The 26,588-nt window shown below is 43.3% G+C and overlaps 1 protein-coding gene across 1 annotated transcript; it reads right to left on the bottom strand.

Annotated features, from left to right (window-relative positions):
* Positions 1–4,434: 4,434 nt before the first annotated feature.
* On the bottom strand, positions 4,435–21,926 carry AMBN (ameloblastin). Its single transcript, XM_081177240.1, has 8 exons — positions 21,832–21,926; positions 18,614–18,732; positions 14,594–14,641; positions 12,611–12,730; positions 11,564–11,803; positions 8,731–8,775; positions 7,458–7,502; positions 4,435–5,433 (listed from the first exon to the last, which is right to left on the bottom strand). The coding sequence occupies exons 2-8, from the start codon at positions 18,665–18,667 to the stop codon at positions 4,951–4,953; spliced, it is 1,035 nt and encodes a 344-aa protein (XP_081033366.1). The 5' UTR covers positions 18,668–18,732; positions 21,832–21,926; the 3' UTR covers positions 4,435–4,950.
* Between the last annotated feature and the right edge of the window lie 4,662 nt (positions 21,927–26,588).

Genomic DNA, 26,588 nt, shown 5'->3' with positions numbered 1-26,588 from the left:
TTCTTTCTTTCTTTCTTTCTTTTTCCCTTCCTTCCTTCCTTCCTTCCTTCCTTCCTTCCTTCCTTCCTTCCTTCCTTCCTTCTTTCTCTTTTCTATTTGGTGCTGGCCTATTTTCACCCTCTGGGAATATATTTTCAAGTTACATTCATAAAACTGTAATGGGTTTCATCAAAACCTTCCAAACACCTTGAACAAATATTTCCATATTTCGCTGTGCTCTACAGCTCATAATATGCCTCCTAACTGTAAATTTTAGTGTGCTGTGCTGTTCAGTGCACATGGGCCAATGTCTATCCAAACACCAAGTCTCAGTTGTTAACAGAGCTCTGTGAATTCACAGTAGTGTGTATTTGTCTAGGACTTACAGTGTTGGATATACAGATCCAAAATACAGGTGGCCCGGTCATTACTTTTGTTTGTCCTGTCCCGTCCCCCCATCCCTGGATATCTTTAAGAGATCTTGGTATCTTTGGGGGATTCAAGGAAGAATGAGGTCAGACTCTCACTGTGTGATGAGATTTGCAGACTCACAGAGGCAGAAGAATTGCTATAACTGCCTTAGAGTGCCTTCAAAGCACAGCACAAAATAAGCCATTCACTCATGTTTAACAACAACTTTATACACCATTTCATGCCATAGGCTTCTAAACAGTTTGCAAATTATTAAAACCAGTTATACAAACATTAAAATATGATTAAAATATACGTTAGAACAACACATCAATACAAACAGGAGATTTGGATCTAAAGATCTTGGGAATGCCTGTGTAAACAGTGCAGTGCCAATACAGATTGGACCTCTCATGTTTCATCAGGGAGTGCATTCCAAAGCACTGGTGCCACCAGTGAAGAAGCCCCCTTTTGCGTCACCACAAGTAATGTGTGCTTTGAAGACACACAGAATCAGGCGAGAGAAAGAGGCGATTGCTGCATTGCAGCGCAGGGTCCTGGTGCTAAATAAGAGGTCGACTCTCTGCTCCTCATGATCAGGTTGCCAGTCCCACCAGGCACAAGACATAACCCTTCCCCTTCTTTACAAAGACTTTTCCATGTGCAGGGAATTCAGGGAAGGAGGGGGTGTTCGTGACATCCACATCATTCTGAGACTGGGCTCATGGTCACAAGGACAGGATTCGTTGCTCATGGCAACAGCATTTTGCAACGCTCCCAAGATAGCTGTGGAGGCACAGATTTCTTCTGGAGTTCTGAGTACTAAACTAATTATTCTCCACACATCTTTCCAGGCAAAAGCTCCTGCCAAGCAGCTCTAGAATATGGCCTCATTTTGCCTCTGGGGCCTTACATATTCAAAAACTTAAATGTGTATGCGGTTCATTTATTTTATTTTTTGCAAAAGTCTTCACGCTGTCCCAAAGGTCCGGTTCAAAACTTTCTAAGAATGGTAAGAATCCATATTTGCCAACACATCGCTCAGCTGTAATAATAAACGACACTGCCTCTGTGATGGCTGCCAACACAGTTTGGATTATGAGGCCTCTGTTTATGGCAAAGGTCCAGTCCACTACCTGGTCTACCTCAGTACCAGCCAGTGGGATGTATTTGTGGCAGTACAGCTCCTGTGGCCCTTGCACACCGAATCCCTACAAATGTCAACATGACTGCTCCATCTGTGGGACCTCTCATAATTTGAATGTGTCAATTCTTAAAGTACAGCTACAGGGATTCCCAGGGCAAAAATCCAGGATCTGAGGGAGGGCAGTGCATCTCAAAAAAGGCCATGTCCAACTAGGGTGGATGCCATGTGCCAAATTCTGGAGGACTATCCCCTTAGGGAGGATACTGAGGTAAACCTCATGGAGGTATTCTTTTTAGTTTTCACATCCCTTATGAGGGCCCTCTTTTGCAAGGAATCTGAAGTCGGTATTAGGCATGGAGTCTCTAACCTGGTAGAAGATAGATAAGGAATTTAACAAAGGCAAGGTTTTAGGCCTCTTTTCTGTCCCTCCAATGCCCTCTCTTAGGGTGTTGCGTCTAGTTATAGTGCCCTAGAAAGCCCCAAGTGAGTTTAAGCTTATTCACCACTTGTCCCATCACTCAATCATCACATCCCAGATCAGTTGTGCACAGTTTCCTATACCTCCTTTGATCTGTATGGTTCAGAACTGTGTTAGTGGGTCCCTGATGGGCAAATGTGACATTAAATCTGCCTTTTGCCTGTCAGCCCTGGGATTTTTATTTGTTGGGCCTTGATGGATGGCTCTTGTTTTGTTGATATAGCTTTTACAATTGGCTGCTTGGTACATGTTTGGTACATTTTTTGGAGTGGGTGGTCAAGAGATGACCAGGTCTGGCACAGGTGGTGCACTGTTTAAATGATTTTCTCTGGCACTTCTGATTCTGGGGAGTGCCAGTTTTTTGATGGAGTAGTTTTCTCAGTTGACCCTTGATGGCCAGGCTCATCTTCAGCTATGGTGGTTGAAGACGGACCAGTGTTGCAAGGATATAACCATCTCACTAGCCCAATGGGTGAGCTATGGAGGAAAGGGGAGCAGCTGTGTTTCAGCCTGGTGACCCCCTTTAGGCATGTTTCAGGGTGATGGGTTGCCCTTGAGGTTTCCTGTCTGGGCTTTGAGGTGGGATATGGGCTGCTTCTGACACTAAACTGCTTCATCAGCCTGAAGCTATGGAGCCTTGCTGGTGGAGCAGTATAGGCCTTCCTACACACATTCAGGGTATAGTCTGGAAGTAGAATGTAGGCTGGACAGCCATGCTTCCAGCGCCTGCACTCTAGAGGCTGCAGTTGGCTTCAGGTTTGCTCCTGCACCAATAGCAGACCCTCCACGGGTTCCTATTTTCCAGCTGTCCTGGTTTCTGATATGATCCCAGAATGCCCCGCTTTTCTTTAGGACATCCCTATTTTCATGGGAGAAATGTCGGGAGATATGGAGTTATGTTATGCGACCCCCAAGTCAAGGAGATAAGTAACAGTGCAACCTTTAGAAGACATCTGAAGGCAGCCCTGAATAGGGAGGTTTTTAATGTTTAATATTTTATTATGTTTTTATATATGTTGGAAGCTGCCTAGAGTGTCTGGGGCAACCCAGTCAGATGAGCAGGTATAAATAATAAAATTGTTGTTGTTGTTGTTGCTGCTGTGGAATGGGACATCCCTATTTTCATCAGAGAAATGTTGGAGGGTATGCAATAGTGTTGCCCTCTGCAGGGTTTCTCTGGGTTTTAATCTTCTATAAAGAGGCTCTAGTTCAACCCAGACTCTCTGTCAGACTCTTCATTTGGTCAACAGGTCAAAATACAGTAATTTATTTTATCACTGGAAAACCCCTCCAGTAAACAATGTCTGTGAAGGCTGGCGCAACTGGCAGTGGGAGAGCAAGTTCTTTCTTTCTTTCTTTCTTTCTTTCTTTCTTTCTTTCTTTCTTTCTTTCTTTCTTCCTTCCTTCCTTCCTTCCTTCCTTCCTTCCTTCCTTCCTTCCTTCCTTCCTCCCAGCCAAAGAAATAAAACCAGGTCTAGGTAAAGACAGGTAACTGGTTTGAGGTGTCATGAAAGGGCAGCAAATAGTCTGTCAGAAGAAGAAGAGGGTAGTGCTTGTGGAATATGTTGTCACAGTTCTTAAAACGCCTTAGTCCCCCTTGAATAGTTTTGTACCTTGACCTGGGCCTGAGGGTGGCAGGAGCAGGATGGCCTCTGGCAGCAAAAGGTATTGGATTGACCACCAAAAATCTTTCACAAAGTGTGTTGGAATTGCATGGACGTTTCCCAGAGGAATTTGGGCTGGCCGCTTTGGAACAGAGAATGCATGGACCCTGCTGTGATCCAGCATCACATGTCCCTAGCCTAGATTATGACAATTTGGCAGTTCAAGGTCTGTGCTAGGAAAGCAGCTGGAAGCCCTTGAGCTACCCCTGGCTTCTCCAGTTGCAAATCTATATGCTAAGTAAAGAGGGATGCGAAGGGAGTTGCATCTGTAAAATTGGGTGTGTCAGCAGTTCAGTTTATGGGGTTTGCAGTACAATCCCATGGCATGGTGCCTCCATGGGTACCCTGCCTCCCCCTACTACCGCTGGGGGGCACAGAGAGATTTCTGGCTGGTTTCCAGAGAGATTTCACCAGAAGCTACTGCCATGTGACCTGGTAAATGAGACTTCAGCTGCAGGCAGGGACAGCACTTTCCCATTCTTCATTAGGCAGCAAAACAAGATGGCTGCCCCTGGGGATTAGGGACATGACCTTGGCCACCCAGGGAAGCGTATGAATGGGGGACTTTGGCTTCCCCAAAATTAAATCTGGTTACCTGAAAGTTCTGCGTGTAATGTGCAGTAGGCAAAGTATCTGGGAAGGAAAAGGTGACCCAACTGAGGGTTAAGAATTGGTTATGTTTGCGAACAGCTTTTGCATAACTGCGCTGTCATTTACTCGACATTTTAAGAAAAGCAAGCCGCAAGAAGCATTAATATGGCTAAATAAAAGTTTATTACACGCTGCCTACATAAATCAATGCAACACAGTGAGCCTTCTAATCAGAATCAGAGACACACACCAACCGTAAGCTCCAGATTAACACGCAACTGCTTATAAATCTTGAGTGCATTTCTGGTTTCTAATGCCAAAGGTTTCATAAATAATAATCATTCTTTAAAATATCAATCAGGCGAGGGCTTAAAGCATATGAAAGCTAAAATGGCATAAACAAAAGGGAAGGGAACCTCCACGATTGCCAGCAGAAACAGAATTCATTTTTTAGCCATTAATCATCTGGCACCTCTGTTGCTTTTCCAGACGTGAAATGTAAGACATGGGGGGGGGGGGGCGGGAAATTATGCCATCACTGCCACAAGCTGCATACATTGATTAGCACATTTAATGCTTTGGTGCTCATTGTGTAGAAGATTAATAGTCCTCCTAAGCCAATGCATCAAGCACAGGAAATACCTGAAGAGCAGAAGTGGGCATGCGTTGCTTAAGGGCACTCAAGGCTCTTGGAAATGCCACATATCTTGACCTACTTGTGGGTAGCCAGCTTCATTTCCTGCATTGGCTGTGGGTACGGTGTTGGGGAACATGGTGGGATCCAAAGGCATGGCAGCGTCAGCGTTAAAAGGTATGAAGCTGTCAGGGAGCCCTTCAGCTGCCGGAGGGGCTGCTGTGGCCTGGGGTCCACCTGCTGGTCCTTTGCTCTGGGCCGCAGGGTTTAGCAGGTTGCTGTTGGCATTGGGCAAGGCACCACCCTGGGTGCCATCTAGGGAGATGATGTTGCTCCCCTTGCCTGAAGGGTTAGCTCCTGCGTTGGCTCCTCCTTGAACTTCAGGCTGCTCTGTTATTCCAAGCTGGTCGTCTTCCACAGTGTAATCACCTGGCCCACCGAGGTTCGGTTGCATGTTTCCATATCTAGCATCCATGGCAAACAGGTTTGGGCCTGGTGCGTGATAGGCTGGTGCGCCAAATCCACCACCCTGGGAGAGAAAAAATTTCAGAGTGTCCCATTACCATGACTGCCATAAATTCCTATTGCTAAGTTTTACCCTGCTATGAAAAACAAATGTGGATTTTGCCAAAGTTAGAATCTCAACTAAGATATTTCATAGAATTGTAGAGTTTGAAGGGACCCTGAGTATCACCTGCCCTGTAAGCAGTAATGTGTAGCTTTCCCATATGGGGATCAAACTTGCAGCCTTGGCATTATCAGCAGCATGCTGTAACCATTTGCACTGGTATTTCCATTTGTACCACTGGTGTCAACCTCCCAGTAATATTAGGAGGAAAGGTGGTCTCCAGGGAGCAGTGCTACATGTCCATGAAATGAAAACCATGTCTTAAATCTCTGCCCTTGCCCACCCCAGTAGCATTTAGCAGAGCTCTTCCAATATCCACACTGGCAGCCGTATTTTCACATTACGGTAAGCTATAGTTAATATAGCTGTGAATGTGCAGGGGACTCTCACTTCACTCCTTGCTTTGCACAACCCCTGGCTTAGTGTTATACCCAAACTGGAGATTGTGGTTTTCACTCCCTTCCTTTGCTCCCTTTCGTTTGTTCTTGGGCTTACCAACTGTGGCCTGAGTGAAACAAGGGAACAGTCCCTGGTTCAGATGAAAGGCTAAACCAGGGAGCATGGTTTGTTGCTGCTGCTTGTGCCAGGGGAGGAGAGAGGCGTCGAGCAAACTGAACCAATGCATGTTTTCCTGCTCCACATCATGGTCTGTTACTAGTGGGGGCTGTGACTTCAGTGCTGAAACATTTGCTCTAGATGTTTTGGGATGAGAAGGGAGTATTAAAAAATAGGGCTGGCATTTCTGATGCCAGGTATGTGTTTAATGGAATATTCGGGGCTTGATTCTCATTCACATCCTGGTGAATTAGAGTCTAATGTAGGATTTTAGTGTTGGGGATCACTTACTGATTCAGATTGGAGTAAAAGGTAAAGGGACCCCTGGCCATTAGGTCCAGTCGTGGCCGACTCTGGGGTTGCGGCGCTCATCTCGCTCTATAGGCCGGAGGAGCTGGCGTTTGTCCACAGACAGCTTCTGGGTCATGTGGTCAGCATGACTAAGCCGCTTCTGGCAAACCAGAGCAGCGCACGGAAATGCTGTTTACCTTCCCGCCAGAGTGGTACCTATTTATCTACTTGCACTTTGACGTTCTTTTGAACTGCTAGGTTGGCAGGAGCAGGGACTGAGCAACGAGAGCTCACCCCGTCACGGGAATTCAAACCTCCGACCTTCTGATCGGTAAGTCCTAGGCTCTGTGGTTTAACCCACAGCGCCACCCGCGTCCCTTCAGATTGTAGTAGTTTCTTTTAATTGAGGGGAAATGTTTTGTGTCAAAAAGGGTGTGGCTGCTTATTCAAAGGCCAAGCTTTTTTTTTTTAACCCTCCTTGGCACTGACAGGCTTAAAAAAAAGAAAAAAGAAAAAGAAACCCTACTATATATTTGTTTCTCCCAAATATTTCTCTTCCAGCATCAGTGGTAAACTGCATACATCATTCAATATTGGTGAACCTGTTCTTTGATACTTATCTAGCCATGTAGGAGAATTACGGAGATCTGCTGACATTACAATCCTGTAATCAGCATTATATCAGTTTGAGGGTAATGACCTCTCCAAGTACTGTCAATTTTTTTGTGAGGTAACCGAGAAATGTTCATTAGCAACTCTGAGTGCCATCACTACAATTCATAGAGTCCCTTGAATGGTAGCTATTATAATACTTAGCTTTTAATGTTTATAGCATAAGACAGCCATCCCCCAACCAGCCTTCCCCCAGATGTTTTAGGGTAGAAACCGCCCAACATCACTGACCGCTGGCTATGTAGACAAGATCTGATGGGAGCTGGAGCCCATCAAGATCTGGGTGGCACCAGGTAAGGGAAAACTGGCATAAGGTATCTTTGTAGACAGAATTTGCTTTTTGATTCATTCACAGTGTAAATTAATGTAGTAATTAAGGAGGCATATTTCAACTTATCACGACTCACCGGCATTTCTTCTGAGCTTACTATTCCTAGTCTGGCAGGAGCCGCCTAAGGAACATGTAAGCAAACAGCATATGAGGACCAAATCATCCCAGGCCAATACACGTACAGTGGAGGGAAAACACCCTTCATTTTAAAGCATATTATACCCATTTGCTTGTACTTCATAAAACATTTCTGTCTACATGGTTTAAAAGTCCACATTGCTGCTTATATTATTGCCTTCCCTTTGAAACATTAGTGTATCATAAACAAGTTAACGAGCTCTGGAGTGTTTTGCTTTCCTTCCCTGAAAATTCTTCCTGTCTTTTGAAATTAAAAAAATTGCAATGTGTAGCTTCCAGGGGTAGGTTTATGATCATTCCCATAAGTGTGCTCCCTCCCTCCCTCCTTCCCTCTCTCTCTCTCTCTCTCTCTCTCTCTCTCTCTCTCTCTCTCTCTCTCTCTCACACACACACACACACACACACACACATTTGAATAGCTAAATTAGAATGCAATTATTCTTTTGCAAGCAGCATACGGAAAAATCATTTCCTTGATTTCATCCGTTTGTCATATTTTAGTGGGATTGACAAAAAGGATGAGACTATGCTGATGAATGGGCTGAGATGCGTAGATGGGTGGCAAGTTAGTTCTCAGATACTCTTGTTGAGCTTTTAGAGACAAAATAATCAAACTGTGATAAGGAAAACATTGGGTGGGGAGGAAAGGGAGCGCTGGGATTGGCCGTAGCGGAAGGGCTAGCTCTGCCCTCATTCAGGTGGCATCTCTGAGTTCCTTCTCCATTCATTCCTGTGAGGGAAAAGTGCTGCACTTAGATCCACTTTGCCCTTTGGTTCTGGTGCTGGCTGGCCACAGCTTCTACTGGGGTGACAACAATATTGTGTGGTTGAGAGCGGTAGTCTTGTAATCTGGGGAACCGGGTTCGCGTCTCCGCTCCTCCACATGCAGCTGCTGGGTGACATTGGGCCAGTCACACTTCCTTGAAGTCTCTCAGCCCCACTCACCTCACAGAGTGTTTGTTGTGGAGGAGGAAGGGAAAGGAGAATGTTAGCCGCTTTGAGACTCCTTAAAGGAAGTGAAAGGCGGGATATCAAATCCAAACTAAAAATAATAATAATAATAATATATTGGTGTCGCCAGCATTCTCATACTGTGCACAGAGCACACAGAGATGTACCGCACCCCAGATATTCCTTTAATGTTTTGGTTGTCTCCCTGACATGATAATGATAAGGATTTCATTGCCTGTAAATGAATGCAACATACTTACTCCTTGGTTGGCTATGTAAGACATGTAATGCAAACTGGGTGGCATCTAGACAAAGGAGAAAACCAGTTAGCAGTAGTTTTGCTTTCAGGAACAGTACTCTTTGTTGTTTCATGCAAAACAGTGAAGAGCTTAGAATCAGACCATAGGCCCGTCAGCATCTTGTTCTCAATGGTAGTCTTGCCAAAATGCCCTAAGACACGGATGGAGAACCTTTGAGTTTCCAGGTGCTGCTGGACTCCAAATCCCATCAGTCTAGCCAACATGGCCAATAGTCAGGGATGATGGGAGTTGTAAACCAACTACATCTGAAGAGCCACAGGTTCCCAGTTCTTGCTCTTATAGTTAGCACCTACACTGTGGACTTAAGTCATCACTTCTTCGCAGCAAGTATAGAATCATAGAAATGTAGGAAAGGATCCTGAGGGTCATTTAGTCCAAACCTCTGCAATGCAGGAATCTTAGCTAGATCATACATTACAGATGGCCATGCAACCTCTGCTTTAAAACCTCCAAGGAAGAAGTGTCCAACACCTCTCCTGGGTGAGATTAAGGTACTGCAATAATTTTACGTGATTCACTGTACTGATGGCTTTTCTCCAGACAGATCAATAAATCCTACTAGTAAGAATGATTAAGTGGGATTCCCACACCCTGTATTGCCTAGTCCAGGCATCCCCAAACTCGCCCTCCAGATGTTTGGGGACTACAGTTCCCATCATCCCTGACCACTGGTCCTGTTAGCTAGGGATGATGGGAGTTGTAGTCCCCAAACATCTGGAGGGCTGAGTTTGGAAATGCCTGGCCTAGTCCTTTACTGCCCTGCCCAGACTTGTCTGTGAGGTCAATGTGGGGTGTGCATGTGGGGTAGCAAGGCTGAAAGGAAGGCACTTGATGACTGCCTTTGCTTTAGATCTCTGTGTTACCATGCACTGCTTTGCTTCATGATGGATAGTGCAGAAAGCACCCATATAAACAGAGTTCTTGCATAGCTTAACTTCTCAGAAAAGTCACTTTGGACATAAGCTCATTCTTAAACCTGTGCAAGATACTTACTTGATGCACTCAAGGTTGGACTTTGGGCCATAAGTCCAGGGCCAAACTCAGGAGAATGAGCAGGAGCCCTTCCCCCCACCAACCCACAAATATGGATGGGTGAGAAGTCTGGTTCAGTTTAAAGGTGACTGCATCAAATTTGCAATGTTAGAACTGAAACACATGGATCTTTCAAAATTGACACTTATCCAAATTTTGCAATGCAGTTCTCCAACATTTACAAAAATTAATATATTAGGGGACAGTGTGTGTAAAAGCTAATACAGTGGTGCCTCGCAAGACGAAATTAATCTGTTCCGCAAGTCTCTTTGTCTTGTGGTTTTTTCATCTTGCGAAGCACGGCTATTAGCGGCTTAGCGGCTATTAGCGGCTTAGCGGCTATTAACGGCTTAGCGGCTTAGCGGCTTTAAGAAAAAGGAAACAAACTCGCAAGAACTCGCAAGACGTTTCGTCTTGCGAAGCAAGCCCATAGGGAAATTCGTCTTGCGGAACGACTCAAAAAACGGAAAACTCTTTCGTCTAGCGAGTTTTTCGTCTTGCGGGGCACCACTGTATGTCAATGAAAATACCGGTAACATTAAAATGCCTTATATTATAGATAATTGCTTTTAAAAATGTGTGCTTGAGACAAAATTGCATGAAAAAATATGTTTATTATGAGAAATTCAAATTAAAATGCTGAGGGGTTTTTTTTAAAAAGAATTGCAGAAATGTGAAGAACTAAATTTAAGAAAAATGTGAAACTGAGAGAATTGAAATTGACAGCTCCTTCCACCCCTAGCAGAAAAACTGACTGACCACATTTCAGAATGATCAAAGTAATATGTATTACTGCCTCACACCTTCCCTGTACAGTGGTACCTTGGGTTACAGACGCTTCAGGTTACAGACTACGCTAACCCAGAAGTAGTACCTTGGGTTAAGAACTTTGCTTCAGGATGAGAACAGAAATTGTGCGATGGCGGCACAGCAGCAGCAGGAGGCCCCATTAGCTAAAGTGGTACCTCAGGTTAAGAACAGTTTCAGGTTAAGAATGGACCTCCAGAACGAATTAAGTTCTTCACCCAAGGTACTACCACTGTAATACCACAAAGTTCTGAGCCTGAAAGCACCTAACTGCACCACTGGGGTTGCATGTTAAGAGAGTTCAGCTATGGGAATCAGTGTGCTGGCTGCATGACTGTTTTGAGAATCAACATACAGATCTTTGCTGTGGCTGTTTGGCTGCATCTTGTGGGGTTCCAAGAGCTTTGCAAGAGAAAGGAACATAGAAACATCCAGTGAAATGCAATGCAAGGCAAAAACTAATTTATAGAGAGAATAGGTACAATAATACATACCCAAGAAAAGTATCAAAAAACTATGGGCGCTGCCTATTTGTGCATAGAGTTCAATGCTAATTTTTCAAGGCGATTGGAATAAAATTCTATACTGACTGTCTGACCTAATGTCCCTGAGTATTCTTGTATAGCGGGTAACTGTATCTATCAAGAAAACATTTAGAGACATAAGACTAGGAGACACAAAGTGAATAAGAAAAACAAAGACAGGGGCTTAATCCTAACTTGCACTTGAGGCTGGATACTTTTACAGCAGTGTTTTGGATGGAAATTTGAAATTCTATGGAAGAAAAATCTTCCAAAAATTCAGAAACTGGCCTTTGGTAGGAAAACGAACCTATCATCTGGGGGTGGGTGGAGCTCAGTTTTCAAGCACTGGAGTCCCTGAAACCTGTACTGGTGGTTTTGGGACTTAGATGTCACCTGTTTATAAAACTGACCTGCTGAGGTTGTCTCTCTGATGGCTGCTGTTGGACAACTGGCTGGTTTCCCTCTGGCAGCAGAAATGGCTTCTGCTGGAATGGTGGTTGCATATCATACTGCTGGAGTTGGACTTGCCTTGTAGGAATGAGATTTATGAGCTGGAAGAGAGGTTGCTCTTGCAGTTCAGGCTGCTGAAGCAGAATGGGTGTCTGCTGAGATGGTAGTGGAGGAGGGTGTACTGGCATGCTGATTTCATACTGTAGAGAGGAGCGTGGGAGGACAAACAGCCAGAAGGAAAAGGGTGCAGTCATTAAGAAGTTATGTCCATGATACCAAAGGCAGTGCATGCCTTTTTAAAAAGTATCTAATGTATTAGGCTCTTGCCTGCAAAATCTCACGTTCTTTCATTAGTATTCAAGATGCCAAATAATTAGCAAAAGATGCTAATGACTGAGTTGTACTGAAATAAAGATGATCTCTTTAAATGCCTATAAAGCACAATCCTTAATCATTCCTTATGTGTTCCAAGAGGGCTTTCTCCCTATAAACTGTGCCCTGACAGCAAACAGAAGATTGCCATTCTTCCTAGCAAATATCTTGGGGAATAGTTTGGCTGTCATCATTTAAGAGATATGAAAGCGATTGCATCACATCCAGATGCCTTGTTTATTCAGCATTCATCCTGATCTTTTTGCCCAAAATAGACTATGACTTGAGTATTCATTCCGATATTTTATTTGACAATGAACATTTATCCTCCATCCATCCTGATTTGTTTGCAGGCTGTTTTGCACATCTTCCTATTAATATTTCATTCTCCTCACACTTTTCAATGCATTTCCCCATTGCTTTCCAAACCACAAAAAGCTCAAGGGGTTTTTGGGTGTTTTTAAAAAAAGGATTTGTTGAACTCAGGCTTTAGTCCACTTTAATGGGGCAAACCTAAAGTCCGAGTAAGTGCTTGAATCTCTCCCGCAAAATTCTAAAGGCCTGGAAGCACCTTATTTTTAATCCTCATTATACTGAGTACAGTTCCCAAAATTACTGTAGCACAAGCAACTTACCTGTTGAGTTTCATGTTGCTGAGGTCTTCCTCTTAACCAATAGTAAGATGAATGTGGTGGAAGAAAGTTGTGTATCCACATTGTATTAAACGGATCTGCATAGCTATAAGCCTGAGCATACTAAAGAAATGGCAAAAATCAATGCAGATATTCTGCAGCTGCAATTCACATTTTAGCATTCTTAAAACTCGTGTTAGAATGTGGCATCATAAATAGTTGGGAATGGGTTTTCTTATTGATTTCTGTTATGTTGACATACCCAGTTTTTTTCTGCTCAATAATACAGCCATATATTTCATTACAGAGGGATAGAGGCAGAAGAGGAAGGTGGAACAAAGAAGTATTTACAATTATTCCGCCTTTGGGTACCCAAGGAACCCTCAAGTTAGTTTACAAATTAGTAAAGAAATACAGACAACATAAACCCATATCAATGAATAAAACATAAAGCCTTTCTTACAAGAGCACAACAGGATTTTTCAAAAGTACAGCATTAAACTCTAAGACCTCCAAATGCCTTCTGAAATAAAAAGCTCTGCACTTTTTATCCATAGTCCTCTAGATAAAGTTAGTTTGTGACCATACGTAGCTGCAATCCTAGGCAAGTTTGCTTGGAAGTAAGTACTTATTCCCTAGTAAGCATACTTAGTCTTGAGTAAACATGCATTAAAATAGGCTGCATATCCAAGGTACCAGTGGAACAAAGATAGCCCAGGCTAAGACTGCAGTCCTATATGAATTCAGCGGGATTCACTTCTGAGAAGACATGTAAAGGGTAACACAGTAGATTCCATTCCTCTCAATGTAGAACAGACAAATCCTTTCTACGTTTACTAAGCTATATGTCACACTGAACATAAAATAATTGTAGATTGGATTGCAGCATTGGTCATGGCCAACTTGAGCCAGAATGTACCTTTCCTTTGTCTCTTTTAATTGACTTTTAAACTGCTTGAGGGTTGATCACACATTGCACAGCCTTCAGGCCCAAGCTGTCTCTACATATGCACAAGTGTTTGTGTGAAGCAGTGCAATTCATGCATCTGTACAGCTCAGCTATTGTATACAGAGTTACATAGACCGCACACTTGTTGAACAAAGTATACAGCGCAACTATCTGGGTACACAGGCTGTGCGCATGTTGAACACAATGTGATTGTTATAGAAATATAGAAATACTTTATTGTCACTGTACCACTTGTTTACAGTGAGATTAAACAAGCCCCCCTCCCTCTCACAATCTCTCAGTCCTTGTTATACTCTGTGTGCTGTTGTATGACCACCAACCCCGGACATAAGCTGCACTGTTGCTGTCTTCCATTCAGCAGGCTCATGACCCACAGGTAGAAACTGTTCGTCAACCTGTTGCTGTGGCTTATCATGCTTCTATATCTCCTGCCCGAGGGCAGGAGATTAAAAAGGTGCTGGCCAGGGTGTGAGTCATCCCTGAGAATGTTCCTCGCTCTTCTGAGGCAACGGTCTCCTGCGATGACATCTAATGGACTCAGGGGACAGCCCATGATATCATGTGCTGTCTTCACCACCCTCTGTAGGGACTTTCTGTCCAGGGCTGTCAAACCAGCGTACCACACCGTAATACGGTATGAGAGAACACTTTCTATCGTAGACTGATAGAAGGAAATCATCAGTTGTTGAATATTAAGACAAGATCCAACATCATGCCAGCAGATAGGATGGGAATTCTCCTTCATCTCCTTCCCCTATGAAGATTTGGGCCCCCGCAAATCTACTCTAGAGGCACCCCCCAACCCTCCGGTTAACTTTTTGGAGATGTAAGCAGACATCTGCTGAGCAAGCAGGATATTACAATTGGATTTCTATTGCCAAAGGAACAACAGATTTTTTGGGTAGTTTGTCATATAGGAAAATATTCTAGAATTGCATCATGTATTTTCTATTGCAGTTACATTCACTTACAAAGAGAATTTTTCAAAGAGGTTATCTGTAGTTAGCAACAGTTACCTGCGGGAGTACACTTGCCACGTTTGGTCCCGCCAATTGTCTCATCAGCTGAAAAGAAATGAAAAACCCACAACATTAATACCAACCATTTTATCTTTGCAATATTCGTCTCCTTCTTATTGCCCCCCCCCCCGCCCATTTCTGATGCTCAGAATTGGTATTTAACTCAAGGTCCTTATCTTTTGATGCCAGATATAGTGCCCAGAACATAAGTAATAACACTTCTAAGCATGTGCAGAGAGCCTTCTTATTGTGGAAGAACTCCCTGATACTGTAGAATGCCTGTGTCAGATCAACATAAAAGAACCTTGCGGGATCACACACATCCAGTCTAGGCCAACATTCTGTATCCAAATACAGCCAGCCAGATTCTTTTGAGAAGCCCTCAAACGCAGCATGAAACCATAGCCCTTCTCAACTTTTTGTGCCCAGCAAATGGTATTCAGAAATACATTGCCTCTGAAAGTGGAGGTTGCTATCACAGCTAGTAACCCTTGGCAGACCAATCCTGTATTAAAATGGTCTGTTCCTCTTTGAAAGCCATCCAAACTAATGGCCATTGTGGCAGCAATTCCCACAAGTTGCTTATGCATTGTGCACAGAAGCACTTGTCTTTTATCTGTTCAGAATCTCCTACTGGACAGTTTCATGGGGTGGCCCGAAGCATTAGCGTCCAGGAGAGGAAAGGGGTGGTGAAAATTTGTCAAATTTCCTTCTTTGCAGGTTGTACGAGTCTTTGTTTAAGGCCCAGAGACACCCTTGTTATAGAACAGGGTTTCCCAAACTTGGGTCTCCAGCTGTTTTTGAACTACAGTTCCCATCATCCCTGACCTCTGCTCCTGCAAGCTAGGGATGATGGGAGTTGTAGTTCAAAAACAGCTGGAGATCCAAGTTTGGGAAACCCTGTTACAGAGCTTAACACAGTTTCCCACTGCTTGGCCGAGATCGAGATTTCAAATTCTTTATTCCGCTCCTCCCTTAATATATGTTCATTGAACTGGTTTGCTGCTAATAAATATTTCTATAAGGTAACAGGTTTTTTTTCCTTGTTACATAAGAATTAATCAGCTGTTTTAATATCTCTGGGGCCTCTGAGGTTGTAAAAGCTGTTGGTCCATAAGTGGTAGTCAGCAAATGCTTTTTCTGAAGATATTGTCATTGAGCATTTAAAGGTAATTCATATTTAGGTCTTAACACAGAGTACATTCATACCTTGGTTCATGAACGCCTTGTGAGTCAAACATTTTGGCTCCCGAATGCCGCAAACCTGGAAGTGAGCGCTCTGGTTTCCAAACGTTCTTTGGAACCCGAACGTCTGACGTGACTTGTGGGGCTCCCTGCAGCCAACTGGAAGCCAATTGTTTCTGAACATTTCGGAAGTCAAACGAACTTCCGGAACAGATTCTGTTCGACTTCCAAGGCACCACTGTATACATAAAATTCATCCTTCTTATCTATCAAATGGTTCCAGAGAATATATGACAGGCAGAGATAACTAATTCTACTTTGGTCCCCATCCTTTTCCCTGCTGACATCTGCAAAGACAATGCTGTGATGGTGGAGGGGGGGGGCAGAGAGATAAGCTGGCAGCCAGTGCCACCCCCTGGACTGGATGTCTGTAAGAAGGCAGGCAAGCAGGGGCTGGCAGAGGGCACATCAAGGTTGTTGGGGGCACTGCCACATTTGCCCTAGTGCACCAACCTCCACTAGCAGATTGTGCATATCAGCAGCCCAGCAGGTGTGTGCTGCATGTCAGTTCTTAGGTGATGTTGAGATTAACTCTTGTAACCATCGTTTGTTGCAGGTGATAGAGTAAATAATGACAGGTACAGTCCTGGGTGGTGAATTAGTTATAAAAGCCCATATGCAACAGAATTTAGTTGTTCCTAAGCATCACGGACGCGGGTGGCACTGTGGGTTAAACCATGGAGCCTAGGACTTGTCGATCAGAAGGTCGGCAGTTCGAATCCCAGCGACGGGGTGAGCTCCCATTGCTCAGTCCCTGCTCCTGCCAACCTAGCAGTTTGAAAGCACATCAAAGTGCAAGTAGATAAATAGGTACCGTTCCAGCGGGAAGGTAAACGGCATTTCCATGTGCTGCTCTGGTTCGCCAGAAGCGGCTTAGTCATGCTGGCCATTTGACCCGGAAGCTGTACGCTGGCTCCCTCAGCCAATAAAGCGAGATGAGCGCCACAACCCCAGAGTCGGCCACGACTGGACCTAATGGTCAGGGGTCCCCTTTACCCCTTTACTTAAGCATCACGGAAAATATACTGGAGAGAGCTAAAACATTGATGGCACCGCTAAAGCTGCCTTTGGTTCTGGATCATTCTGTGGGTTTGCCAGGGGCATGAGGGCGTTTTGGCCCCATGATCCATGGCTGCCCTGATGTGCCCCCAGAATGCCTTGGTTTGCCCACCCCCACTGCTAGTGGAACATCTGCACTTGCAGGGCTCTCTGTGCCAAGGCCTGTCTGTAGATCTCCCTCTCTGCAGGAGGATGGCATTTACAGCTTCCTAAGACAATTCAGCTAGCCTTTCACCAGCTGTAGCACTGCAGCCCTGGCTAATTATTCATTACTGCATTAATGATTTAAAACAGCAAACACCATCATTCAGAAAAGCTTATTTTAAGATGCTAATTGGACCGGCTCTCCTTGAAGGTTATCGTAATGACTTCTGGATATTTTAGAGATACAGTGGTACCTCTGGTTACATACTTAATTCGTTCCGGAGGTCCGTTCTTAACCTGAAACTGTTCTTAACCTGAAGCACCACCTGAACACCTGAAGCTGTCTCGCCAACGCTGCGTGATTTCTGTTCTCATCCTGAAGCAAAGTTCTTAACCCGAGGTAATATTTCTGGGTTAGCAGAGTCTGCAACTTGAAGCATATGTAACCTTAAGCGTATGTAACCCGAGGTTCCACTGTACTTGCAACTGCTGGTGGGGGGTAAAATATACCTCAAGGCTTATACCACCCCTTCCAGGTATCCCGGCATGTTGAAGAAGCATCTGCAGCCAAACAAAATATCTCTTGAATCTCTCTACCCCCCCCCTTTGCAACACTTACATTTGGGAAGGTGCTAATCATCTGTATTCAGAAAGGGAAGAAGCAAGTTTGCCATTGCTGACTTGCTCTTTTGCATGGAATTTATATTGTACTGAGGCTTAGGTGTCTAAAAATGGCCACAGATTCAGCTTTGTGCAACCACACATTGTTGACACAAAAACGAATGGACCCGATCCAAGCTGGGTTAGGCATGACATAGTCCTGATTAAAGCAATGGGACTCCTCATCACCTAGGCTGCACCAGCACTGCATATTTAAAGCATCATCACACCACTTTAAACAATAATGGCTCCCCCTCAAAGAATTCTGCAAATTGTAGCTTGTTAAAGATGCTGAGAGTTTTTAGGAGATACCTATTTCCCATTTGAACTTACAGTTCCCAGAGTGGTTTAACAGTCAACCCATTTCCCCAGAGAACTATGGAAATTGTAGCTCTGTGAGGAGAATAGGGGTCTCCGAAGAACTCTTAGCACCCTTAACAAACTACATTTCTCATGAGTTTTTGGAGGAAGCCATGTCTGTTTAATGTTGTAATACTTGCAAACAATAGTTTTCAGCCCTGGTTTGCATTGCCCATGGCTTCTGCTGCTGCTCATCTGAAGCAAAATTAAAGTTAATGTTGGGAGAAGAAAGGAAGGGGGGAAATTTCTATGGATAGGCAAAGAGGTTGTGTGAGGAGCAAGCCATCAAGCCCATAATCTGCTCCCAGTCTCAGCAGGGATGTAGCAACACTGGGCCTTTGTCATATAAAATTCAAACCATTTGTAAAATGCCTTGGAAGCCATCTTGATATTTATGGAGAAAAAACCAGAGGATCATCTACTCTGGAAAGCACTGTGCATGTCAAGTCTCCAAAATAACAATCTATACTACTAGTAACAAAACAAAGCATGAAACAGGTTCTCCTTAATTTGACGGACAACAGTTTGAGGTAAAATTGTATTAGTTACCGGCATTGCAGAGCAGATTCCTAATAGGACTGAGATAAGGATCCATTTTTTCATATCTTTGATGTTATGTCTTGAGTAAAAAAAAGGACCTGGGAAGAATTTCAGAGGATGATGAGGTCCTGGAAACGAAATATAGTAAACAGTGAAATAGTGGCATAGTCAGTGCAAAGACCCCTTTGACAAATGTGGTTTGCCTTCCATGCTTGAGGTACTTAATACCCATGGCTGGTGAAGTTCTTTTATCAACTGAAACAAAAACCCCACATCCCTAGGAGGATGGGGAAAAAACAATTATTATACAACATTACAATACAATGTTAATACAATGCTAATAAATCAAATAATTTATTTTAATCACTAATTAAATGGATTTAATTGCTGCTTTTTCACTATACCCCAAATCATGACATCACACTCAACCTAATGGTAGAGGGAGGCCTTCCCATGATGCTCTGCATGTCTAAGGATGCTTCGCCACTTAACACTATTGTCAAGCAGTCAGAAGGAGGAATGCGAGGCATTTTTGAATCTTCCCTGTTGAACAGAGTCCTGCTCTTCCAACAGGAGTAGCTTATGGAGAAAAGGAGAGGTACAGGAACTAAATGAACAATGCCTTGTGCCAGTTGTGTGGCAGGCAAGCCTTTTCTGGTACTGTAATGCAGCTATGGGGGAATCATTACCTGTTAATATTCTGCCTGTGGCGCTGTGGGTTAAACCACAGAGCCTAGGACTTGCTGATCAGAAGGTCGGCGGTTCAAATCCCCGTGACGGGGTGAGCTCCCATTGCTCAGTCCCTGCTTCTGCCAACCTAGCAGTTTGAAAGCACGTCAAAGTGCAAGTAGATAAATAGGTACTGCTCCGGTGGGAAGGTAAATGGCGTTTCCGTGCACTGCTCTGTTTCTCCAGAAAGCGGCTTAGTCATGCTGGCCACATGACCCGGAAGCTGTATGCCGGCTCCCTCGGCCAATAAAGCGAGATGAGCGCCGCAATCCCAGAGTTGGTCACGACTGGACCTAATGGTCAGGGGTCCCTTTACCTTTACCTATTCTGCCTGTCAAAAGAGCTTATTACTTGTGTGCATTTACTGATTTGATTTCAGACCCTACACTTCAGCATAGAAGCAGGTGAGGATAAACTTTCTATGAACTGAAGAGCTTGGATGAACTGGGAGTGAATTTGTTTGCTTTGTAAAAGTGCAAACTTGAACTCAGACAAGTTCATTTTTGGATAAGAGGAACTTGAACTAAACTTGTTCCTTTTAAAAATGGACTTTGCAAGTACCTCCAGTTGCGGACGGGATCCATTCCAGAGCTCCGGTCAGATCCTGAGGTTTCCGCAACCGGAGGTGTCGCTTCTGTACATGCACGTGGCACATAGAGCGCTTCTGCGCATGAGCGCGGGGCAAAACCTGGAAAAATACTTCCAGGTTTGCTGTGTACGTATCCCGAAGGATACATAACTGGAGGTGAACGCAAATAGAAGTACAATTGTACTCATGAGTAAACCCCTCTCTGGTTCCTGGTGGCTCTGCTGCTTATATATGTTTTGAGCATACACTAATCTCCAATAAGAATAATGCTGAAACTGTCTGAAACTTTAGTCTACAAGATAATGAGGGTTTTCATAACAATCACAATCAGGCCTACACAATATACACCCTGTGCCAAACATTTTTCTTCCCTAAAGAATAGCTTGTGTCATATGTTTATAGCCTAACACTGCAAAAAGTAATTTTAGGCTGAGAGTGCACAGAGATATAAAAAGCAATGCTAATGAATTGATCCCAAGCAAGCTCTCCAGCACAGCGGGGCCATATTCCACAAGTGGCAGGGCTTCTAGATTAAATACACTTGTCCTGTAATTCACTTATAGAGGAACGGAAGACTAATGTGGAAATTCTTGCTTGGGGAATTGGGGGTGGCCCAATATATTTTACTGCCTGAAGCAAAGCAGCAAATGTTATGTGCCCTTCCCAGTCAACAAACAAACACTTACACACACACACACACACACACCACAAAATGTATTTTGTACACAGAGCCAGTCAAGTTACTTTAGCACCTGAGGTAGAAAAGTGCCTCTCCCTGGGAATAAAAATACAGCAATAACAAGCCCCAAATCAGCTGCCTGTGGCGGCCATTACATTCTGCCTCGTGGCAGCTGAGGGAAGGTGAAAGGGTTTCTTAACGATAAATTTTAGGGAAGAAGTTATGACAACCCATTGCAGCAAAAATCAAAACCAAAGTAAGTTATTTGGCACCTTAAAGACTAAGGTTGTTTCCTGAAGACTGTTTACATCGCCTTCAACATTTATCTGATAAAAATAGGGACATCCTATTCAAGAACAACAACAATTTTATTATTTATTCCCCGCCCATCTGACTGGGTTGCCCCAGCCACTCTAGGTGGCTTCCAACATATATAAAAACATAACAAAACATTAAACATTTTTTTTAAAAAACTTCCCTATATTGGGCTGCCTTCAGATGGCTTCTAAAGGTTGTATAGTTACTTATCTCCTTGGCTTGGGAGTCACATAACTCCATGCCCCCCAACCCTTCTCTGATGAAAATAGGGACATCCTAATGACATTCCAGGATCAAATCAGAAACCAGGAGGGCTTTTGTAAATCTGGGACTGTCCCTGGAAAATAGGGACACTCGGTGGGTCTGTGTTTAGTGAGTCCTAATTAACTTGCACAAAGTTTGCAGGGCGTTGATATGATAACCTGCTACTTTTTGAACATTCACTCTGATTTGTTTCTGAGGAGGCTATAGGACCTACTTCACACAGTTATTATCCTACTTTCCCCCAGTGCTTCCCCAGACCACTTCCTTCATCACAAAAGGCCCATTGTTATTTTTTTTTTGAAAGGGGAGTGGGTTTGTTCTGCAAGAGCACCAAATCCACTTTAATTGCCCAAACTAAAGTTGTCAGTGTGCAATTAAATCCTACCCACAAAATAGTGACTCTCTGGAAATGGCCTAGCACACTTGCCTTGAGCTCTCGTAATGTAAGCTTTGTCACTTTTTTCCACAGGGTTCTTCACACACCCACACACACACACACCCCACTAGCCTGAAGCAGAACCAAAAATTCAGGGGAAAGTGTGTGCTGTCGTGACTGCTTTCTTTCTCAGACAGAAGTCTTGTCTGTGATGGAATATAGTCCCCTTCCTCCAAGCATATCTATTACAGAAGATGGAAAGAAATGTTTACCTTCACGCTGTCTTGAAAATCCCCCAACCCTTCTTGTCTTGAGGCAACTCGAGAAATCTTCAGAAGACAAAGCTTTCACAGGAATGATTTGTAAACTTCTCTCTCTAGAATATAAGCCTTATTGAAATGGCCGGCTAACCAATCAATACCGAGCAAAAGGGCAGGGGAATTACAGACTTCCAGCAAGTTCCCACCTACCCTTACCACAGCACATAAAACTCAAAGCCATGATATCTCATTACTTATAATTGCATCCTCAAGTCTATATTTATAGAACCCATTGTCTAACACATAGAAAATGAGCACAAAAACAGAATGTGTGCAACAAAGCAAAATGGAGATGAAATCTTGTTTATGACACCAGGTGTCTTGGAGGTCACCCTCTCCATGCCGCAACAGAAGTGTTCTACCTGAAACGGCTCCATTTTAGTAGCTGTCCCAAAGGTGTAGCTTTCCACCTTGCTGCATCTCTAGAAACACTGCCCTGTGGAATACCTACCTGCCACTCAGCTGTTCAAGTTGCAAAACCTGTATCAAAACATGGACACACTGCAGGTACAAAATGAACTAAAACCAGGAGAAAATGTTGATTTAAGGACATAACCTCATTTTCTGGTAAGAAAGAAAAATATATATGAAAGCAGCTGAGATTTATTTAATGGTTCATTTCATGTTTTCTTCCAGTGTCAACATTATATGTTAATCTGACAATCCAAAAGCAACAAGGTAGTCTAATAATATGATTACAACACTTTTATATCACTACTGAATTGTATCTTAATTTACAATCAGCGTACAATATATACATGGTGACACCACCTAATATGAGTTAAGAAAATGTTGCAAAGTAAGGGATTTTTTTGGCTAGTATAACTTCACAAAGAATCACTGAAACTTGAGGCAACATGCCTTCCAAGGTAAGTGTAAAATCAGACAAAGCAGTGTTTTGCAGGGAATAAGTTGAAGGATGTTGGTGCTCCAAAAACAGCAGCAGCAGGACAGTCCTTCCAGGATAACCGACTGTTTTAAATGTTCTTCCTCAATAGCTAACACTGTCAGCCAATTACACTGATTAGTGTAAGCTGAACCATTTGTATACTGTGTACCTTTTGGATGTTTTACTTGGTAATGTACCTCTTATTGTGTAATAACCGTCTGTAGAATGTTCAGGTATATCGTCTCATTTATTGTATTTGAGTGTAGTTGATTTTATTTGGTGGTCTCAATGGGTTGCCAGCCCCCCCCCCCCAGGTATGGCCAGGAAGCTCCAGGAATCAACCTTAATCTCCAGGAATCTCCTGAGGCTAATCCTGGAGATTTGACAAGCAACCATTGCTGTCCCACATTGGCTGATAGGGCACATCCAAATAGGGCCATCCTATTCCATAATAATAATAATAATAATTTTATTAGTTATACCCCACCCATCTGACGGGGTTGCCACAGCCACACTGAGCTGCTCCCAACATATATAAAAACATAATAAAACATTAAACCTTCAGATGTCTTCTAAAGGTTGTATACTTACTTATCTCCATGGCTTGGGGATCACTCCAACCTTCATGCCCTTCAACATTTCTCCAGTGAAAATAAGGATCTCCTAAGGAAAAGCATGGAAGTGAGAGCTGGACCATAAAAAGGCTGATTGCTGAAGAATTGATGCTTTTGAATTTTGGTCTCGAGGAGACTCTTGAGAGTCCCATGGACCACAAGAAGATCAAACCTCTCCATTCTTAAGGAAATCAGCCCTGAGTGTTCACTGGAAAGACAGATCGTGAAGCTGAGGCTCCAATACTTTGGCCACCTCATGAGAAGAGAAGACTCCCTGGAAAAGACCCTGATGTTGGGAAAGATTGAGGGCACAAGGAGAAGGGGACGACAGAGGACGAGATGGTTGGACAGTGTTCTCGAAGCTACCAGCATGAGTTTGACCAAACTGCGGGAGGCAGTGGAAGACAGGAGTGCCTGGCGTGCTCTGGTCCCTGGGGTCACAAAGAGTCAGACACGACTAAACAACTAAACAACAACAAAGGAAAAGCAGGAAATTCCAGGATCAAATCAGAAACTGGGACGGCTTCTGTAAATCTAGGACTGTCCCTGGAAAATAGGGACACTAGGAAGCCCTGGGGAATGTTCTCCAGCAATGGAGAAGCAAGGCTGGGTAAAGTGGCTACATGGGAGTCAAGAGGTCTGATCAGGAAGCTGCAGGAGATACAAGCACGTGGGAGGCATAGTTTGTAAAGAGAGAGGGAAAGGATGGCAACCAATCCTGCAAAATATTCAGCAGTTAAAAGAGGTCCTGAGACAGCCTAAGTATCTGGGCATTCATTCAGATTCATGGCTTTGGGGATTCATCAAGACTCCAATATTTGGGGATTCACTCAGACTCCCAGCTTTGGAGATTGTGGCATGTTTACAAGCACCATCAGTGTAGTTCTGGAGAAGTTTTGAAGCCCTTTTCTCTGACTGATGAGTTCCCAGTTTTAGAATTTCTCCAGGAATTTCCCATCACAGTAGGCGATTACATATAAGCAGTCATGTACAAACTCACCCACTCATTGATGTGTAACTGGGCCCACAGAAAATTCTGTTTGAGCCAGGTAAAATTAAGGTATTCCGGAAGGAAATTTCATCAGTAATGAGGCATAATATACCTACAGTTATTATCCCACCAAATCTGACTATCATCTGAAGGCTGCCCTGTTTAGGGAAGTTTTTAATGACTGATGTTTTAATGTATTTTTAACTTTTCGTTGGAAGCCTCCCAGAGTGGCTGGGGAAACCCAGCCAGATGGGTGGGGTATAAATAAATAAATAATGATGATGATAATGTTAATGATAATAATAATTTTATTTTAGGCTCCATAGAAGGAAGTCACAGATATCCTCAGTGCTTTTTTCTGGGGGGGCGCAGTGGGATGCATACCCCTAAACATTTTGTGAACCTAAGTTTGGCCTCATTGAGGGGCAGTATTTCAATATGAGGAGGAAAATGAGAGTTACCCCACCCCCCCAAAAAGCACTGGATATCCCCAGTTAATTATCATTGATTTAATGGCAGCCACAAGAACTTGGACATGCCCTGTAACTAGGGGGATCAGACAGAGCAGGATATAGAAGATGTTATGCTTATGTTGACATTAACACATCTGATGAGAGGATGTGTTGGATCAAGAATGAAGGAAAGGAATAAACAAGATAAAGAGACATAATGATAATTGGAATTGGTTTGTGGTCTTTAACCAGAAACATTTCGTTGACGATGTTGACTTTTCAGATAAGAGAGAAAGATGTGAGTGCATTGTTGTACACAAGTATGAAATGAAAACTTTGAATTGTTTTGTAATATTTCATCTCAAGAAATTTAATAGCAAAGCAAAGGTAAAAGGTAAAGGCAAAGGAACCCTGGACAGTTAAATCCAGTCAAAGGCAATTATGGAGTGCGTTGCTCATCTCGCTTTTTATTTTATTTTATAAATATTTTATTAAATTTCTTTCGTTATAACGAATTGCAAATACAATTATCCAATTTTACATTTTACAATCCCCACCCTCCCCAATCACTTCCCTCATCTTCCCCTTATGTTTTGTTACATTATTTTTTATCCTCTGCATATTAATATACTTTAGATGTTATTGCATTGTCTTTCTTCATATTTTACTTAAATAAGATTGTGAATGTTTATTCAAAACCTGCCAAAGAGCCCATCTCTTTTTGTTGTTTCTGTAGGTAAGCTTTTCAGGCTGAGGGAGCCGGCGTTTGTCCACAGACAGCTTTCCGGGTCATGTGGCCAGCTTCTAGGGCAACAGGACATCGTGATGAGTGCCAGAGTGCTCGGAAACGCTGTTTACCTTCCTGCTGCAGTGGTACCTATTTATCTACTTGCACTGGCCTGCTTTTGAACTGCTAGGTTGGCAGAAGCTGGGATAGACCGACAGGAGCTCACCCCATCATGCAGATTCGAACCGCTGACCTTCTGATCAGCAAGCCCAAGAGGCTCAACGGTTTAGACCATAGCACCACGCCGGATCCCTTACTGAAGGGGGGGGAGACCTTTACTGGAAAAGGTATTTAATTTTAATTGACATCATATGACTGGGATATGTCAGTAGAGCATGAGACTCTTAATCTCAGGGTCATGGATTCAAGTTTCACATTGGGCAAAAAGATTCCTGCATTTTGGGGGTTGGACTAAATCAGTGTTTCCCATCCTTGGGTCTTCAGCTGTTTTCCCATTATCCCTGACCACTGGTCTTACTAGCTAGGGTTGATGGGAGTTGTAGTCCAAAAACAGCAAGGCTGGGAAACAGTGGACTAGATGACCCTCACAGTCCCTTCCTACTCTACAGTTCTATGATTCTATGAAATGAAATGAAATGAAATGGTGGTTCTGTATGAGGTGATTATTTTGTGATGGTTCACACTTGTGAGTCACTTAGTTGAATGACTACAGTGAATGAATGTTGAACATACCCCCGCATTAAGAACAGGATGTTCCCATCCCAAAATCCCATGAATTCTTCAGAAAATATAAAGTCATATAATGCCCCTAAAAAAACCCCTAAACCAAACAAAAAAAAAAAAACCCTTCAGAACATGGCATCCAGATAAAAATCACTGAATACTAAAGAATTCAAAATAAAAAAAATTCCTTCCAGTAGCACCTTAAACACCAACTAAGTTAGTTCTTGGTATGAGCTTTCGTGTGCATGCACACTTCTTCAGATACCTGAATTCAAATCACTTCTTCACTTTT

Source organism: Podarcis bocagei (assembly GCF_964188305.1).
Source record: "Podarcis bocagei genome assembly, chromosome: 17".
NCBI lineage: Eukaryota > Metazoa > Chordata > Lepidosauria > Squamata > Lacertidae > Podarcis > Podarcis bocagei.
Note: the sequence above shows the minus strand (reverse complement) of the source record. Positions and strands in the feature narration are given on the sequence as shown.